Raw genomic sequence first — 18,436 nt, forward strand, 5'->3', positions numbered from 1 at the left:
AGCAAAGAAGGAACTTGGGAAAACCCATAACTCCCTGGTGGTGGACACAAAGTGCTAAGATTGGACCACAGGAAGCCAGTCAGTAGGTAAAGGGAATAGGAAGAACAAACTAAGCTGGAATGAAAATCGGGAACATAGAGGTGAACGCAACAGAAAACGGGCAAGTATTTTCCCCCTTTTTCTTTCCCAAGACATGTCCGTTGTTTTGCTCGCATAAATCACTAGGGTATCAACATAAGGTGGGGCCAAGATGAAGGGAAAAAATGCACAAAGGTTGATCACATTCCCCTTTGGACACCTTTCTTTCCCCTGGTAGGAGACTGTTTAGACGTTTCTTTTTACGGAAGGTACCTCAATCGATTTATCGGTTTTTTGTACCTTTTCTTTGCATCTTTTCCCACCCTTCAAAATCATTTTGGAGTGGGAAACACTGCAACGTGGTTGACGGAGTAAGTCGTATGATCTGAAAATAAAAACACGTGTATGTGCGCGCGTATGAATAGTCAGTCCACGAGATCCGTAGCCACCTGCTGAGATAAGAGAGATCCGGGCGAGCTGCTTTGCAGGATAACAGTTAGCTGGCCCAAGATGGACAGAGATCTGAACTCCTACGGAGTTCGAGAGCCTTCCCCTTTTACAGTGTTCCTGCCACTGAGTGGCTCCAGCGGCCCCTTCGCTCTCCCCCTTCCAGCGTAGCGAGAGGTCGCGAAGGAGCGCGTTACCCAGCATGCAGCGGGCGGCGCGTTCGCACTAAGATGGCGGCGCCTCTGGATGAGTACGAGAAGGAAGCGGGCTGTGTCCCTATCCTGCACCCTGAGGTGAGGCCGTCGTTTGCTTTCCGTTCTCTTCTTGCTGTCCTGTTAGGGAAAGAAGGGAGGAACAGGGAAGGCGGAGGGCGGGGAAGGGTAGGAGGCGGTAGCGGCTGCTGGAGCTTCCGCCCTTGGCACTCCCTTCCCGGGGCGGGGGTGGAGGTTGGCCCGGAGGCGCAGGGAAGATTGCTGGAGAGGGTACGCGACGGAGAATGCGCTTCGCTGGGTTGTGGGAAACGAGGATGAAGACCTGTACGACAAGGAAGCCCGGGTGGTGAGAGTTTCTTCCTGTCAGCCCCCTCGCCGCCTTTATGTTTCTAGTAAAGGGTCTTTATGCCTCTGTGTTTACATAGAGGGAAGCTGTGGTGAGTGGCTGCTTGGGCAATTGCTGCTTCTGTTTCCTCTTTACTTAAGCCTTTCCATGAGTGAAGAACTCTGAATGCCTTGTGTTCACTTGGACGGGGGTAGTGACATCCTTGTCGCTGTTCCTACACCTTCATCTGCCTGCTGCTGAAACTCAATCTTCTGGGAAGTACCACTGTGACACACGTGTTTCTGTTAAACACCATCGCTCATTCAGTACTTGGTAAAACCTTGAGTTCTCTGTACTGCAAAAGCAGGCAGTTGTGCAGTTTATGGCGCCCCAGGGCTACTTTATAGATTGGGTGTTTTGAAGATTGCAGTTGTCTGCCTGTTAGGTGAAATGGTTCAAGACCGGGAATTCAAAAGCACTCTGTTGTATTGCTGGGGTTATTGATCTGTTAGTTTGATGTTGAACAGGTTGGGGCCTACTGTGGCTGACATTTTGGTCAGATATACATTTATTTAGACATTAATGGAAATCCCAAGCAGAACACGCTTCCTTGAACGGTTGCATTGAATTTCAACCTTTGCCCATTTTGCATAAATCACTATTTCCTGCAGTTGCTAACTGTGCTTGCTGCAAAACCTGCCTTTTCTTTTTACTCCCAAGTTACTGCTCATATTTTTAATGCCAGGAAGAATTGTATTGATGATACTTGTCAGTTGCCCCCTTCTTCCAACATGGATTGCCAATGGGGAGAGATTTGCTACATTTCAGTAACTCATCCCTCATAATATTGACAGCATTTGCGCATGCTACAATTTTAAAACACTCCAGAGATCTTTCCAAAGTTTCCAACACCTTGAAGGCAAATGATGTCTCACTTCTTACCAAAAATGATAGCTCTATCCCTTTCCATACAAAGGGGTTAAGAGATTCTTTTCACCTACACAGATAGTGCTAGTGTAGAGAGAGAATCTGGAGAACTCCTTTACAAGAGTTGACTTGAAAGTTTGGATAATTTTAGTCAACAAAATGTAAACACTGCCCTCTCCCCCAATTCAGTAGTTATTTGAAGAATATAGTAAATACCATGGAGATAAATGTTTGTATGTTTTTAGGTGGTGTGCCAAAGAATGGTGTTCAGCTTTTATTTTTTTTTCTCTTTTTTGACTGAGCAGATGGTATTTGCTCTAATAGTCTTAAGTTTTTGTCTGAGACAATATCTTAAACTGGTAATTCTTATCCCCTTTACCGTCGTTTCAGTGATAATCATGCAATTAAACTTTACACATTGTGGGAAAAGTATAATAGTGGCAAGAATTCTTAAGGTGAAAGTAGGAACAATTACATGTATTTGGTCTTGTTGCTGCCTAAGAAGATAATGCTCATCAAGATGTTTGTGGAAGAATGAAAAGGCACAGACATAACCCCCTAACTGGTCAAGTATTTTACGTTACCGAAAGTAATCAATAAATGTGTTTGCATTAGGAACATATGATCATTGCTAAAAGGTTGTAACAGAGTTTGCCCTAGGCACTGCGCTTAATTTGATGTAGGCTTAGAAGGGCTCAGTCCTAGAATCTTTGAATTTGGTGGTTTTCATGCCAGAATTCAGTCTTGGAAGACATTAGTTAGTAGTATGGCATGTGCAGAATGCATTTCCCTTGCTATTAAGCACTGTACTTTGACCCAGTGCATTTGGGGGTTAGGACTAGTGCTTTTAGGTCACATAGTGATGAAAATGAAAAGTCAGAAGTGTTTCTCATATATTGTTTGGATGGTGGGAGAAGGCTGAGAGTTACATTGTATTCCTAAATAGAGTGACGCCCTTATGAAGCCCATTGAATCCAGTGGAGTCAGAAGTGTATAACCGTGATTAGGATTATGCTGTTAGTGGTGTGTCAAAGGCATTGCAATGAATACATAGTTTCACTTACTCATAGCGTATTTACTTGATCACTCTGTGTTACATCTACCATACAATTGCCCTGGGGACTTGCAGTTATATGACAGCTGTGAGGTGGGAGCTCAGTTCAAAAGTCCATGGGGAGAACAGTTTAGATTGGGATCATGGGGAGAGGGGCACCTGCCTTCCCCTCATGCCTTTTTCCCATTTGAAAATAGTCCCAGGGTATGCTACATGTCCACTGAATGCTTGTATGTGCAGCCACCCCACAAGTCAAATAATGCTTCCAGGCTATTTTGGGCCAGGACAGTGAAACAGGAGAGGCAGGATCATTGTCTCCTCCTGCATCATTGTCCAGATCTGAATTGGGTCCATGTCATGCTTCTGAATTGAGTTCCCATAGGAACCTCATGGCTCACATCCTACAGTAAGCCCTTGAGGTGGTGCCATAGTGGATGTAATGTGTAGTTTTGCCTTGTGCTGTACTATTTCTATTAAATGTAGCCTCCAGCAGATTTAGGCTTCAGCACTTACTTTTTAGAAATGAAACATTTCCTAAAAGCTGGCCATTTGGAGTGGGAATTCAGGACCAATATTTACTATTTGTTGAGCGATGAGAAAAGGTTCTGTGCCAGATCTTCTAGCTTTTAAGTAAGTTTTTGGCATTGTAAAGGTATGATGGGATGGGAAGTAAAAATTTAGTGTAGGATGTAATACATTTGGACTTTCCTTCTCTCCAGACCTTTGTAATACCGTAATACTTATAAAAGACTAAATGATTTTACACCATATTTCTGAACTTTCTGTCTTTCACTAAGTGTGCAGCATTTTACTAAAGAATATGGCATGATACCTGCATGTTCATTTTCCTATCTTAAAATTACTGTCCTAGAATTCCATTAGTAAAGAATAGAAATTTTCTTACATATGAGTTAATGCTTTTATGCATGTTTATTGAATCTCAAAATTACAGATTTATAGCTGCACTTGTATCTGGGTCTGTATTCTCGTATTGTGGCCAAAAAAATCTTTTACTGAAGGTCTTTCCTGTTATTTCTACTATAAAAACTCCCATATTTTACTAAGTCATCTTTGAAGAAAATGATACTAAACAAGATGCAGCTATAGGCAGTCCAGTACAAAGTTGATATTGTGTGATAGTTATAAAACAAGAAGATAAAGAAAAGGATGGAAAGTATAAAGATAATGGAAAGTAGGAGGGAGAAATTATGGGAAGTATGGGAAGGGAACATAGAATCCAAATTCAGGTAAGTGAAATGTATTTATGAGCAGCACTAGTTACTGCATTCTGAAGATTCTGTGTTCTTTTTTGATAAAACTCTAGATGAATAGAAGAAGGTGGTAGTGAGCTGGAAAAAGTGGTTTTGGTGGACTTTTTATAGGCTGTAGATGTGATTGTACAATGACACAGACCAAGGGTCAGGAACCATTGTGTGTGGTTCTACCCCACTGATTTTATTGAGCATAATTTCTTCTAGACTGTCATAAAGGGTTAAAGAATATACCCTCACCTTTTTAAAACATACATTTGATATGTAATCTTTTTATCAGAGGTAGATGTGAACTGTCAGATATATAGGTAATTTGAATCTGTTCCATTCTTGCAATTATAAAGTAAATACAAAGGCTTTTCTGGTAGGCAGAAGATGGGATTAAGGCCAAGGAAGCAAGTGGAGAAGAAGAAATAAGATACTTAGAAGATGCAAAGAAAAAAGGATTCAGGTTATTTTAATTATCACCTATTTTTATTTGCAAACTAGTATTCTTCTAGTATGTACTTGTATATAAAAGTATATTGAGATTTCAGAAATATAGAATTCTGTGGAGAATTAAAGAGAGCAGGAAGTTAGTTTTAATTTCTTAAAATCTCTTAAAAGCAAGTAGAGCAAAATTGAGCAACTCCTCAAGAGCCGCCCTGAGTCTGCTTGCGGAGAGGGTGGGATATAAGCTTAACGTAATAAATAAATAAATAAAAATAAACCTATATGTAAGATTTAACTCTTGTGTTGTGATCATTCATAATTATGGATTTTTTTTAAGAAGACGTCATTGGATTTATATTCCGCTCTCCACTCAGAGTTTCAGAGCGGCTCACAATCTCCTTTATCTTCCTCCCCCACAACAGACATCTTGTGAGGTGGGTGGGGCTCTCACAGCAGCTGCCCTTTCAAGGACAACCTCTGTGATAGCTATGGCTGACCCAAGGCCATTCCATCAGATCCAAGTGGAGGAGTGGGGAATCAAACCTGGTTGTCCCAGATAAGAGAGTCCGCACACCAAACCATTGCACCAAACTGGCTTTATCTTTTAAACTTTATCTTTTAAAGTGTTTCAGTTTACTGTATGGTAACCCAGTTGTGGAAATGGCCACTGTCTTTTTCTGTGTACAATATATTAGGCCTGCTTTAAACAGTCAGTGCAAAAAGAGGAAACTGGAAAGGGCAAAAAGTGCAAAACTTAATTTCCTATCAAACCTTAATTAATATTACTACTTTAACAACATAAAATGTGTATTTTATTTCTTAGCACATAAAATAGCTCTACTAGGCATATATATGGAATTTAGAAGCATGAATGTCATACTACGCAATGCTACACATTTTGATCAAGTCTTTTTTTTAAAAGTACTTCAGTAATTCCAAATGAGAAAATAGTTCATGTGATTTTTCTTTTTTTAAAAAAAAATCCTTATGAAGAAAAATGCCCTCTCCCTCCCAGCTTTAATATCTCAAGTAGTTCCATTTACTTGAATTGCCATATCTTATAGCTCTTATGTAAATTCCATTGTAATTTAGAACACAGGACGTTTTAAGTTATACAGTATTCATGTAGTTTCGTGTTATCAACTAAAAATCTGGGGAATGGAATCCTTTTAAATAAATGTTTAGAAAATGTTAATATCTTGACCCTGAAGTTGACAGCCAAATACCATGTCTCTAGAGCAGGAATTTTAGCCCTCCATTGAAAAATCTTTGCTATTGTTGGACTTTATGGAAGTGGAATTTCTTTGGTTTGTCTTGTGAGATGCTCAGTAGCCTGCATGTATAGTTTGCCCTTCCACATGATAAAAATTACAGTAGCCTTCTCTTGCCCTTTCTAGCTAAGCCAACTTTTTATGTGGAAATATGTTGCATCTGTTTCAGCAAATGTAACAGATTCCAGAAAAGTGGCAAGATTGGTGTGTTGCACAAAAATAATGGAGTGTTGAATGCAGTGTTGCCTTGAGGACAGCACTGTTTACACTTTTATCTAGCTAGTACTGCTTATACAGCTATTGACTTAAGCAGAAGTTAGAACCAGATCTTACTCAGTATTATTTCTCATATATTTGCTGCTTCCACCTTGAGTACATTCTTTTGCTACGCCACTCAGCACCAGAAAGCACCTGTGCCTCCCACCTTCTCCATTCCTGGGGCCACAGTTTGCGGACCCTTCCTAGTGACCCCTTTATGGCAGAGTGCCAGGTCTGCCACTCCCATGCCTTGAGGAGCACAAACCTGCTCCAACACTTCTGCTCTAATCTTTGCAGACACTACCAAGCAACTATGTTGCTGCCAGAGGAAAGAGTGGCAGCCAGCAAGAGGAAGAAGAAGCCCACTTCCTCTCAACAGGTAGAAGCAGAGGGGAAGCAAGAAGCCCCTCCAAGTAAGGCTCCCTGCATCTGGACTGCCATGGGCGAGACAACAGGAGGTCAGTAGGGCTATGTGGAGGGCCCAGGAAGTAGTCACTTTCCTCATTGTCAGCAAGATTGTTGCTGTAGAAGGCCAGCTCTTCTCTCTCATGGAGGATGTAGCCTTTCATCTGCTGCAGTGGTGATGATCAAGGCTCCAGAGCCCTCCAAAGCACAAGGCAGAACTGTGCACTTCATGGCAGACCTCTGGAGCAACCAGCAGGAGTGTCAGGGCATGGCCCAGGCTGTAGGAGCGAACACTCCTGCCACTGGGGTAAAAAGTGGTACTCTGTAGGGGATGGATACAGATCACACAGTGCAAAACATTGCTGAAGCCTGAGGGCGTGGGTGGGTGGTGGAAACATCATCCATCGCCATGGTCATGGACACCAGTGCCAACATACTGGCAGAGGTTTCCATATGCTTGGTGGTGAAGTATGCTCTGGGGCTGGGGAACATTGTCAAGACCACCTGGGAAGTTGCCCTTCTTGAGATGTGGTTCTTGCTTGAGACCTGCCTGGTATCAAGTCTGCTGCAAGAGAGGAAGGGGGAGGGGTATGAGAAACGCCACCTAGGCCATGATTGCACATTTGGTGGAGTAGAAGAACACTGTGCAGGGTGTCATCTCCTCCATGACCATCTTACACAGGGAGGAGCTCAGCATCAGCTCCAATGACTTGTTGACCCTCTCCCCAATGGTGCATGTCCTCAAGTCTTCCAGGACACCACCAATGTACTATGCACTCATACAGCCAGCCTGGGGGAAGTCATCCCCCGATTCAGGGGTGGACTAGGTGCTGGCCTTCTCACTGGAGCTGGCTGCTGTCCCACAGGTCAGGGCCTTGGCAGAGAAATTGCAATATCACCAGCAGGTTGTATCCTCTCTGCAATAAAGAGGAGTACAAGCTGGCCTGTATAGACTGTGACCCCTGGATAAAAGGAGCATTGCTGCAGAAGCTACAGGCCAGCAGATGTGGCCAGAGTGAACAGCAGGTAGAAGAAACTGGGGAGGAGGAGGAGGTGCAGACCAGCAACCCTTCCTCAAATAGACCAACCAGAGAGAAGCGCCACTACTGGTTGTCAGTAGTAAACCGGGAGGTAAGCAACAGTGGAGATGCCAGGCTTGCAGTGGCAGAGGATTCAGCAGAGGTGATGGTGAGGGAGTACCTTGCCAAGTCCTTTTAGACCACCAACACCAATCACCTGGAGAACTTCTCATGCAAGGCTGTTCTCTGGCATAACCTCTCTTGCATGGCCATGAGCCCTAAGTCCATCTAACACCCAAACCCCAGTAGTTGAGATAAGTTCACAACCAGGAGGGTATAAAATATGGGTCCTCAGCCAAGGCACTTGGTGTGAGCAGAGAGATGGGGTTGACTCAGAGTATTGAGACCACATAATACCCAAACCCCAGCAGGGGGGAGCAGTTCACAATCAAGAAGGTATAAAATGCGGATCCTCAGCTAAAGGATATTTAGCCTGAATAAAGCGTTAGAACTCTTGAGTCCACTTAACACCCAAACCCCATCAGGGGAACGAAGTAATGCTTGTTCTTTGTTTCAGTTTTCTCCAATCCTAGTTCTGTTACATTATTTGTCAGTTGTCTCCTCATCCTGTTAATTGTACTGATTTATATAATGTAATTCACCTTGATTCTGAGTGAGAAAGGTGAATTATATGTAACATACACTTACAATAAACACTTTCTTTTAAATTTAGAATGAATATTTTAAAATCAGGTTGACACTGAAAGAAGAATCTGCAATCCATCGGAGTCAATGGGGAACAAAAAAAACTCCCATTAATTTTAAAAGGCAAGTATTTCAGCCTTAACAAATCAAAATGAGCTAATCAGAGTGGTCCAGTTTGGGATTTGTTTATTTAGCTATAAGCAATGACTTATTCCTCACCAGCTGTGCATAAAAATCACATGATTTTTATGGCTTCCAAATACTGTTTTTGAATTAAAGCCTCTTATCATGCATCTGTCTATCTCTTTGTTATGTAAAAACTGTTTGAGCATGTTGGAGAATGGGCAGGATTAATCGGTTACATGATTGACTTTTACTGAATGAAGTTCCCCTGTTGTATTTCAGTTTGGGATTATTTTTGAATAGTTGGAAAGATATTCTTTGGTGTGCTATTTGGTTTATTACAGTTGATTTGATATTATATCGACCCCATTTCTGTTGATAGTTTTCTAAAAGGCTATATTGTTGTTTTAGTCTTCATATTCTTTCTCAGTAGCTGCAATGTAAACTGCATTAACTATTCTTTTATAGTCTTTTGGAAGGCTTCTCTGGAGACCTTATGTTTTAAAGTGCCTGGGGTAGATTTTTTTTAAATGTAGAGAACCGCTTCTCTAAGTGATATGACTAAACAGTATTTTTGTGTGTGTTTCAGAGTGCATGTTGCATTTCTTAATAGTGGCTAAGATCAAAGCATGCTAACAAAAAAGGTTGAAACAAAGATAAAGTAAAATATAACTAACTGCACATAGTCCAGATGTACAAAATATAATATGTAATTTAATAATACAGTTGTAAGTACTGAAAATTCGTTTAAAAGAACAATCCTAATTGCAGTATAAAGATAATAGTTTTTGCATACAAAGACATTATGTACCTTTTTTTGTCAATAAACAATTTTTATCGGTAACATATAGTAGCAAATCTATATCTATATCTTACAACTTAAAAAAGGAAAGATTTATCTACCCCATATCTTACTTTTCCCCCCACCCCTCCCCCCGTTACTTGACCCCCGCCAGTGTTATTTACTTAAAGAAAAACAAATATTAAAGGTACCCTTAACTATTAAAAAACCAAAAGTTATATTCTTGTTTTAAAAAACTTAATCATTATCAAAGATTGTCCAATGTCCTTTTATTTTCCACTCTTTTTCTACGTATCTTCTGAACTTCTTCCACTCCATCTTAAAAACTTCTAAATCATAGTCTTTTAATATTCTTGTTAATTTGTCCATTTCACTCCATGACATAACTTTTATAATCCAACCCCATTTCTCTGGTATTTTTTCTTGCTTCCACAACTGTACCAGATTAAAGTTCTATCTTCTTTTGGAAATTTTTCCATTTGTAATCCCAACAGAAAAGTCTCTGCAACTTTGTTAAACTCATATCCCAAGATATTAGACATCTCTTGCGACATTATGTACCTTTTAACCGGTATTTATACAGGTTAATTAGATTAGCTGGTGATGGCTTCAAGAAATACTACAAGGGTGTCAGTCACAATCCTTTAAAAAAAAAGTCACAGTAAGCCCAAAACCTAGTACTTGTGAAAGCAATGTAAATTAAAACTTAAAGTATAGAATACAGTTGCACAGTAGTAAACCACTGTTTGTCTTTTAATACTACACAAAAAGTAAAAATTTCTTGTCACCTACCTCTGTATCATCAGTATGGGTACAGAAGACATGAACAATACAGATAGAAACTAAGATACCAAAAAACTGAAATACATCTTGCACATAAACAGTTGCTTTAGGCGATGGATAATATTAAATATTAGTGTTAATTTGCAAATGAGAACAGCTTATTGCTTTGCAGTTTAAATTTTTTTAAAAACTGAATTATTTCTGAACTCAGAGGTTTTGAGTTTAATGTGCTGTATGTTTAACTATGGGTGTCATGCCCTTCTGCCATTCAGATTAAAATAATTTGCATGGGGCTACCTAGAGCTAAGGTACATGTTTCTGTAAATCTGCAGAAACCCCAAGATTGCAGTAAAAGGTGAGAAAAAAAGAAGTTGCAGGGCTATGCTCCCAAGTATTGACTGTGCATATGCAGATGGCACTGGGGGAAAAGCTTCAGGTGGTATTTTGAGTAGTCAGACCAACCCAAAATGATGACTGCAAACTGGGGGGGTAAGGGTATGTTAGGGGTGAGACTAAGAAGCAGGTAATTACGAGGTGGGAAACAGGTGTAGAGACATGGGAAAGCTACATGAGGACAAGAGCCTACGAGAAAGATTCAGCAAGTTAAGAATATATATTTTGAACAAAGTGCAAGGTATAAACACAGATCTTACAGAAGACATAAAAATTAGCAAAGGTACTAGACAAGGCTGTCCGCTTTCACCATTGTTGAAATATTATTGATGCAGAAAGAGAAATAGAAGGATTAAGAATAAAAGGATTTGCTTACAAATATAGAGCTTTTGCTGATGATATAATGTTTATAAATGAAAACCCCATACAAGTTACACCTTTGCTGCTAGCTAAAATACAAGAGTATGGGGAGTTGGCGGGACTTTGTATTAATAGAGAAAAATCAAAAATTCTGTGTAAAAATATGCGGATGAACAAGCAACAAGAATTACAGAGACTAATGGTTGTGAAGTCCCCTCTAAGGTAAAATACCTAGGGGTGGAGATAACAATGAAGAATATTGATCTGTTTAAAAATAATTATCAGACGTTATGGCGTAAAATGGATGAAGACATGTTAAAATGGAATAAGCTTAATTTGTCATTGTTGGGTAGAATAGCTGCAATCAAAATGAATATCTTACCAAGAATAATGTATTTGTTTCAAACTATTCCTATTGTGAAGGATGGCAAACAATTTGATAAATGGCAAAGGAAAATCTCAGAATTTTGTGTGGGCTGGGAAGAAACCAAGGATTAAAATGAAAATTTTGACAGATGCAAAAGAAAGAGGTGGGTTTCCAAATTTAAAATTATACTGCCAAATTATATAAAAAACTGCCAAATTTAAAATTATATCAGGAAGCAGTTTGTTTAGTGTGGATGAAAGAATGGATAACGTTAAACAAAAAACTTTTAGTGTTGGAAGGTCACGGAACTAAATTTGGCTTGCACGCGTATTTGTATTATGGAAAAAAGAAGATGGACGGTTTTTTCTCTCACCATTATATAAGAAATAATTTGCTAAATACATGGATTAAATACAAGAAATATGGAGATGAGAGAAGACCGTTATGGATAGTGCCAGCTGAAGTAATAAAAATAATGGCTGAGATAGGCGAAGAAAAGTGGATGTCATATAATCAGTTATTAAAAATACAAAGTGGCAAAATAGAACTGAAAACTGCTGAAGAGTTGAATCATAAATATGATTGGTTTCAAATGCAACAAATAAAGAGCTTGGTGGAGAATGATATTAAAACTGAAGGAATAAGGAAAGAGCAAACAGAATTGGAAAAAGTGCTGCTTGGAGACAATGATAAATTAATTTCAAAAGTATATAAGACCTGTGAGGACTCACAGGGAAGGAGAAATCCCATTCTTCCCCACTTCAGCCTAGGTTGATCCCAGAATGATCTTGCCTTGATGAAAATAGTGCAGTAGCAGCCAAAAAAGCCCTGGCTGTGGTTGAGGCAAGTCGGACGTCCTTCTGGCTGGGAATAATCAAAAGATGTCGTTAGCCGATCTCAAAAATCTCCAGGGCTCATATGGGGAGAGGCAGTCCTGCAGTTGTGTTGGTCCCAGGCCACGTAAGGCTTTGAATGTTAGTACCAAAACCTTGAAATGGATCCGGTACTTGACTGGTAGCCAGTGCAGTTGGTACAGCACCAGCCGAATGCTTGCCTGTAAAGTTAATGCAGTTAACAGCTGTGCTGCTGCATTTTGCACCAGCTGGAGTTTCTGGATCAGCCCCGAGGGCAAGCCTCATAGCTAGGAATCTGTGAAATCTGTGAATGTTTCACTTGAGGTGGAGGAAGATCACTTTCATGCAGCAGTGTGGGTCCTTGAATATTATCCATTGAGGGGAACCCTCATAAATCAAATACACAAATACACAACCTGATTAACAGGTTAGGTTCTGCTTCTCCCTATGAGCAGCCAGTGGGAGCTGACAATATTAGGGAAAGTGACGGTTAAGAGAGCGGAGAAGAGTAGTTAAGGAGATGAAAGTATGTCTGGCTTAGGGAAGCTGTAGCAAAGAGCAGCTTAAAGCTAACTGGAAAGAAAATTTAGTTTGTAAAAAAAATCCCAAATGCTGGAATATGGAAATAGTTCAAAACTGCAATGGAAAAGAAACTTTGTGACAGCTATCTTCCATTCTTCAGTTATATGTTCAAACCATAAATAAAAGTTCTGATATAAACAATAAGAACCATATTAAAATGGGTTAAAACTTGCAGTCTGATAAATAGCATATACAATAAACAGGATGGCAGCAACAAGGGTTTGTTTTTTTTTTAAACAGGAACGCAGTTCCAGCTGGCTTGGAGTCAGGGGATGTGGCCTAATATGCAAATTAGTCACTGCTGGGCTTTTTCTCCAAAAGCCCTGTGTAATAATGGTGATGTCATGGGGTGTAGCCTAAAATGCAAATGAGTTCCTGCTGCGCTTTTTCTACCAAAAAGCACTGACAGTAACTCAGAATGAGACTCAGGGCAGAGACTTTTATTTGTTTTACCGTGTGGACCGGTTGTCTCAGGGAAAGAAACCCACCCACTCATACTGGCTATGGTCTCAGTTCTTACACACACACATGCACAAATATATATACATATACGTGTATTTGTATGTAGAGAGAGAGAGAGAGAATGAATAAATGGTGGCCGTATATGAATGGAACTGTGTTGGATTTCCCAATAACTCTGTGCAGTGTTTGAATGAAGGACAGTTATTAGAGGGGTCTGGGCTGTCTTATCTGCTGATGCCTCTGTGAGGGTGCAATCACACTACATTAAATAATGTGTTATGCAGTAAAAATCCAGTTGCAAAACACATTATTTTGTATAGTGTGAACTATGTGTGAGAGAGGTGGTGGAAAGGTCATGGCTGTCTCTACATTTTAAAAGAGACAAGAAGGATAGCGACGTGTGATGGCCAGACCTACTTGTAACCCTGAACCTACAAGAGAGAGGTTATGGAGGGTGGTAGGCACTCTATGAGAGTGAGAAACATTGCAGGGGGCTGCAGTAAAGAAGGGAAATCAAGTGAAGCACCCACTTCCTTGTGCAAACAGAAAGCTTGTAGGATTGGAGCCAATAGGTTTAAAATTGTATTGCCTGTTTCATGCTTCTTGTTTGTTTTCTACAGTTGTGTAACTCAGCTAAATCTCAGCCTATTTTCTGTCTGTCAACATCTGCAGATTGTTTCTATATATACTTTATTTATTATCTCTAGTTATTGCCACAGCTATTTAAATATTGATATCTAAAATTGAGACTCTCCACTGGAATTAGCATAGGTATGCTCTAATATTTGGTTTATCTTAAAATAACTGCTTCTCAAGTGCTGTTTATTCAAAGAAAGTTTAAAATTAGTCTGGGTATTTTTGTCTGACACCACTTACCTATGTTTTGTAGGAAATAAAGCCCTCAGCCCATTATAACCATGGATACACTGATACTCTTGGTCGTAAAAGTCACATTGATGATTATAGTACATGGGATATCGTCAAAGCTACACAGTAAGTAGATTTAGTTGGCACAAATTGTTGTTCCCTATTAGCAATTCATAGAAACCATCTCATGAAAATGTCTGCTCATTGCATGACTGGAGAAAAGCAGTAGATAAATTCTTGAAAAAACAGAGGGAAATGTTGATTGATTGGTTATTTTAATTTAGGCGCAAAAACACAAATATGAAAACAATTGTAAAAATATTACCAAATTAAAAAGGGAAGATGAGATTTTAAATAATGAAATTGAACAAATTGCTGGCTTTGCTTGCCCTCATTAGCATTCCTTCTAGCCCTTTTACAGCCAGCTACTAGGCCACTCACAAAATTTGGCTGGAAAAAATATTGTGATTACCACATATCTGTTCTAAAACTTTGGAGGTTAGTCACAATAACCTGTTATCTGCTGGGCTCCAAGTTCAGGTGGGGAGAAGGTAAATGTTGGCATTTTGAATTTAGAATGCCTCCTCCTCATGTTTCTGGCAGGTTTGTGTCTTCACTGAGTGTTTTTGTATAAGAGTTTTGTATAAGATCATCAGAATTTTACAAGTGTGCAGCAATCTCTAGATAAAGAATTGTCCTATTTTTTTTTTAAAAAAGAATGTATATTTGTATTTAAATTATTGACAGAAGAAGAGTTACAGTAGTAGAAACTCAGTTAACTAAAATGGTGGGAAGATTTCTAATGAAATTTACAAGATGAATTTAAGTAATCAGAAGGCTTCTTTGGATTATTTGAAAGCAAATCAGAAGGCTTCTTTGGATTATTTGAAAACATGGTCAAAATAGTTTCCATTAAATAAAAGGTAACTATTAAAAAAACTAAAGTTGTTCTGATAGCATAATTAGCTTTTCATTTTTTTATTTTACTCATTTCTTATGTTTCATTGTATAATTTATAACTTCCTAATGGCTCTGCCACTTTTATAGCTAGTGTGTTGAAAAATGCTAAATACAGATATTCTCCTTCAGTGGGCGGAGTCATCCAGAACTTGTTAGGTCACACCTCTGCTCACTCTGATAGGGGTATGCAAAATCTTTTGTGTGGCTCCTACTGGAAGGACCTAAGCTGACTTTCCAGATCTTCATCATGGTCTCTATGTAGTCCCACACATGGGTGCTGTGGTCAGATGCGAACCCTACCTCTGGGACTCCTATAGCTGGCCTCTAGGTCACATGAAAGTACCACCTCGAGACTTCTCTTTTCCTCACAATGTCTTGTGTTTCGGGCTCAAAATCTCTGCCGCCTTCCCCCCTCAAAAGAGAGATTCGGCTGCTTCATCAGCTTCAGTTCTGAAAAAAGCATAAGTTCAATAAGATTGCAAAATGGTCCTCTGATTCAGATTCATAGTCATCTAAAAAGTCTTGTCACCACTCAAACTCATCTGTAGTTGCATCCCAAGAAGTCTTGTGATCGCTCAAGCTCCAGTTTTGATTCCATGACATTGAAGTTGGCACCAATGCTGATCGTCCCCAGTAACTCTCGGTTCCTATGGATGTTATCACTGATATTCCTTCACAGACTTTGACTACAACTACTTTACCTGTGGAAGTCGTTTGTATTCTTTCCAGATATCCCTTGGTGCACAGCAATTTGTCTTCTGACATCCTGGAATCTGTTCCTTAGTTTGACCCCAGTTACCAGCCTTGGATGTGTCCTCTTTAAGCAAATCTCCTCAGATCTAACTCATTCCACTATATTGCATTGACACCTTGGGTTCAACACTTCTTAATGCAGGTCACTCATCAGGTTCCAAGACATTCCCATTCTAGGACCCAATATGAATGTTGCTACCACAACAGACATGAAGGCTCCTCAGTATCGAGATCTCCATCACCTGTGAACTATGTTCCCCATCAGTATTGGCACTGTCACTACTCTAGGTCTCCATCCTATGATTCATACCAGTACCACTCTCAATATCGAGAATATCTTTCACCACGCAGTCTTGAATAAGGGAATCCCATACCTATAGGAGATCACCTCCAACAGCAACAGTTTCTGCACCTTACCTTATTAGGTCTTCTCCTAATCATTCTGCTCCAGTTCTTTCACCAGTGGATCAACCAACACAAGTAGTTGAACAACCAGCACAAGCACATCCTTTATCACTCAGAGATGAGTTACTGGCTAGGTTTCAACAACAAAAGGCCCCATCCATGGACCCCAACACCTGTGATTTAGAGCAGGCTGAACCATTGTCTGACAGAAATGCACTGTTCTCTCCTGATTCAGATATTGCCTGTCCATACACCTTATCACCTTCTGAGGGATCCAAGGCATACCTTGATCTCCTCACTAGTATGGCAGAATCTTTGAACATCAAACTTTCCATCAATGCTTCAAAGATCTCTGATGTTATCCATGATTTCATGCAAGCACACCTTCTTTCTGACTTGCTCCTTCCAGTGTTGTCTGTCCATCTTGAGGTCTTGCATGAAGCTTTGGACAAACCTGCTTCAGTCCCTCCTGCATCTAATTGTTTTGAATCCCTCTACAGAATTAATGCTGTGGACTCAAAATTTCTTTTTACTCATCTGGCTCTGAATTCTGTTATTATTCATTCAGCATCTAGAGCTAAGTAGACTAGACACCCTGCTCCACCTGACCAAGGGGGTAGAAAACTCAATACACTTGACTGTAAGATGTATTCGCTAACTACAACTACTGCAAAGATCCATAATTACTTGGCTTATTTTTTTGGCATACATCTTAATTTGGCCAATCCATTTACTGCTCTCCTTCTGGCTCTTCCAGGTTCCTCTCAAAAGACAGCTACACAACTCATTGCAGTTGTCCAAAGTAAGCAAACAGCAAATCAACTCTGTTTGACATGTGGTTCCCTGGTCTTCAAGGGCTCTTGCCACTTCTGTGGCACTTTATCATCACACCTGACATAAAACTTAAGAGGATAGTGTCCAATCATGGATCTGCGCAAACTCAAGTTCCTCCCCACAAAATGTTTCAAATGAATACATTTCAGATTGTTCTTCCACTAATCCCAAAGAACTCCTGGTTAGCATCCCTGGACCTTCACGATGCTTATTTCCATATCACTATCCAACTACAAGACATGATTTCTGAGATTTACAGTGGGCAACCACCGCTACCAATTTTGTGTGCTTGTCATGGGCTCTGACGAGGGGGCTGGCCTGGCAGAGCCGACAGATTTAACAGACCCAGCAGAGCCAACAGTTGACCCCTCTCATGACTTGACTAATTCACTGCCGCTGCCTGCAGCATTCTCAAAACCTTTCTCTACAGCTGGCGAAAAACAACAGGCAGACACCCCCCCCCCCCAGTTCACAACCTCGGCTTGCTCACGTACAGTAAAGGTTCCATCAGGACTTAGCAACTCAACGAAAAGAGGCTAGAATGAGAGCAAGATGTTCACTCAGCCCAGAGTTTTACTAGATGCCAGGCTGGGCCCGCTGCCTGCTAATTGGAAACAGCAGCAGCGGAATATCTAAGCTCCTGCTTTGAGCTGCATTCTCTGTGGAAGCGACAAGTCCATCCGGTGACTTGCAACCATTCAGGCTCCTGTTCCTTGCCTCTGTTCCTGCTCTGACTTCCCAGTTTCCTGACTTGAACAACCCTGCTCTCAGACTGTGATTTGGACTTGGCTAAGGTTCCCTCAACACTCCTCTGGTTCTGACTTGGACTGAATTTGGACTTCCCCCTTGCCTGCACCCAGTGCGTGACAGTGCTCCTTTAGTCTCTTGACCACACCATGTGTTTTCACCAAATGCATGGCAGTTGTGGCTGCAGCTCTCAGGCAACAAGGCATCTCAGTCTTTCGTTACATTGATGTTTGGCTGTCTCATGCTCCAGAACAGCTTCAGTCAGAAATTTCCACCACTCTGACTCTTCTTATATCTTCAAGTTGAAGCTAACTCACACCCAAGACTTCCAGTTCATATGTACTTGCCTGTACATGATGCAGCACAGGGTGTATCTACCTCTAGACTGCAGTTTTCACATAGCTTCTGCCGTTCTCACTTCTCCCACGCAGCCATCATTAATTGTTCAATGCTTGCTTGGACTAATGGTGTCAAGTCTGCTATGATGCTCAAGTAATGTAGTTACCAACTCTGGTTCAGGAAAAGGATCCTGGGTAAAACCACTCTGTATTCAGATGCTGCTAGCCTGAACTCTCCTTCCCCCTCCTCCCTCCTTTGTTATGTAGCAATGCTTGGAAATGGGAATATGGGAACAAGATTGTGGTGCCTTCTCAGAAATAGCCGGTGCTTCAGAAAGCGCCCAAGGCCAGCCAGCGCTTGAGAACGATAAAATAATAATGTGTGAATGTACCCTGCATAGA

General features: G+C 40.6%; 1 protein-coding gene across 1 annotated transcript in view; it reads left to right on the plus strand.

Moving 5' to 3' along the window:
• The first annotated feature begins 695 nt into the window (after positions 1-695).
• Positions 696-18,436, plus strand: part of ZDHHC17 (zinc finger DHHC-type palmitoyltransferase 17) — a 128,452-nt gene continuing 110,711 nt past the window's right edge. Inside the window, exons 1-2 of the mRNA XM_060245116.1 lie at positions 696-818; positions 14,020-14,123. Of these exons, the coding sequence (XP_060101099.1) occupies positions 756-818; positions 14,020-14,123 (167 nt within the window). The 5' untranslated portion in view covers positions 696-755. The remainder of the gene's footprint in view (positions 819-14,019; positions 14,124-18,436) is intronic.

Source organism: Heteronotia binoei, chromosome 8 (assembly GCF_032191835.1).
Source record: "Heteronotia binoei isolate CCM8104 ecotype False Entrance Well chromosome 8, APGP_CSIRO_Hbin_v1, whole genome shotgun sequence".
Lineage (NCBI taxonomy): Eukaryota > Metazoa > Chordata > Lepidosauria > Squamata > Gekkonidae > Heteronotia > Heteronotia binoei.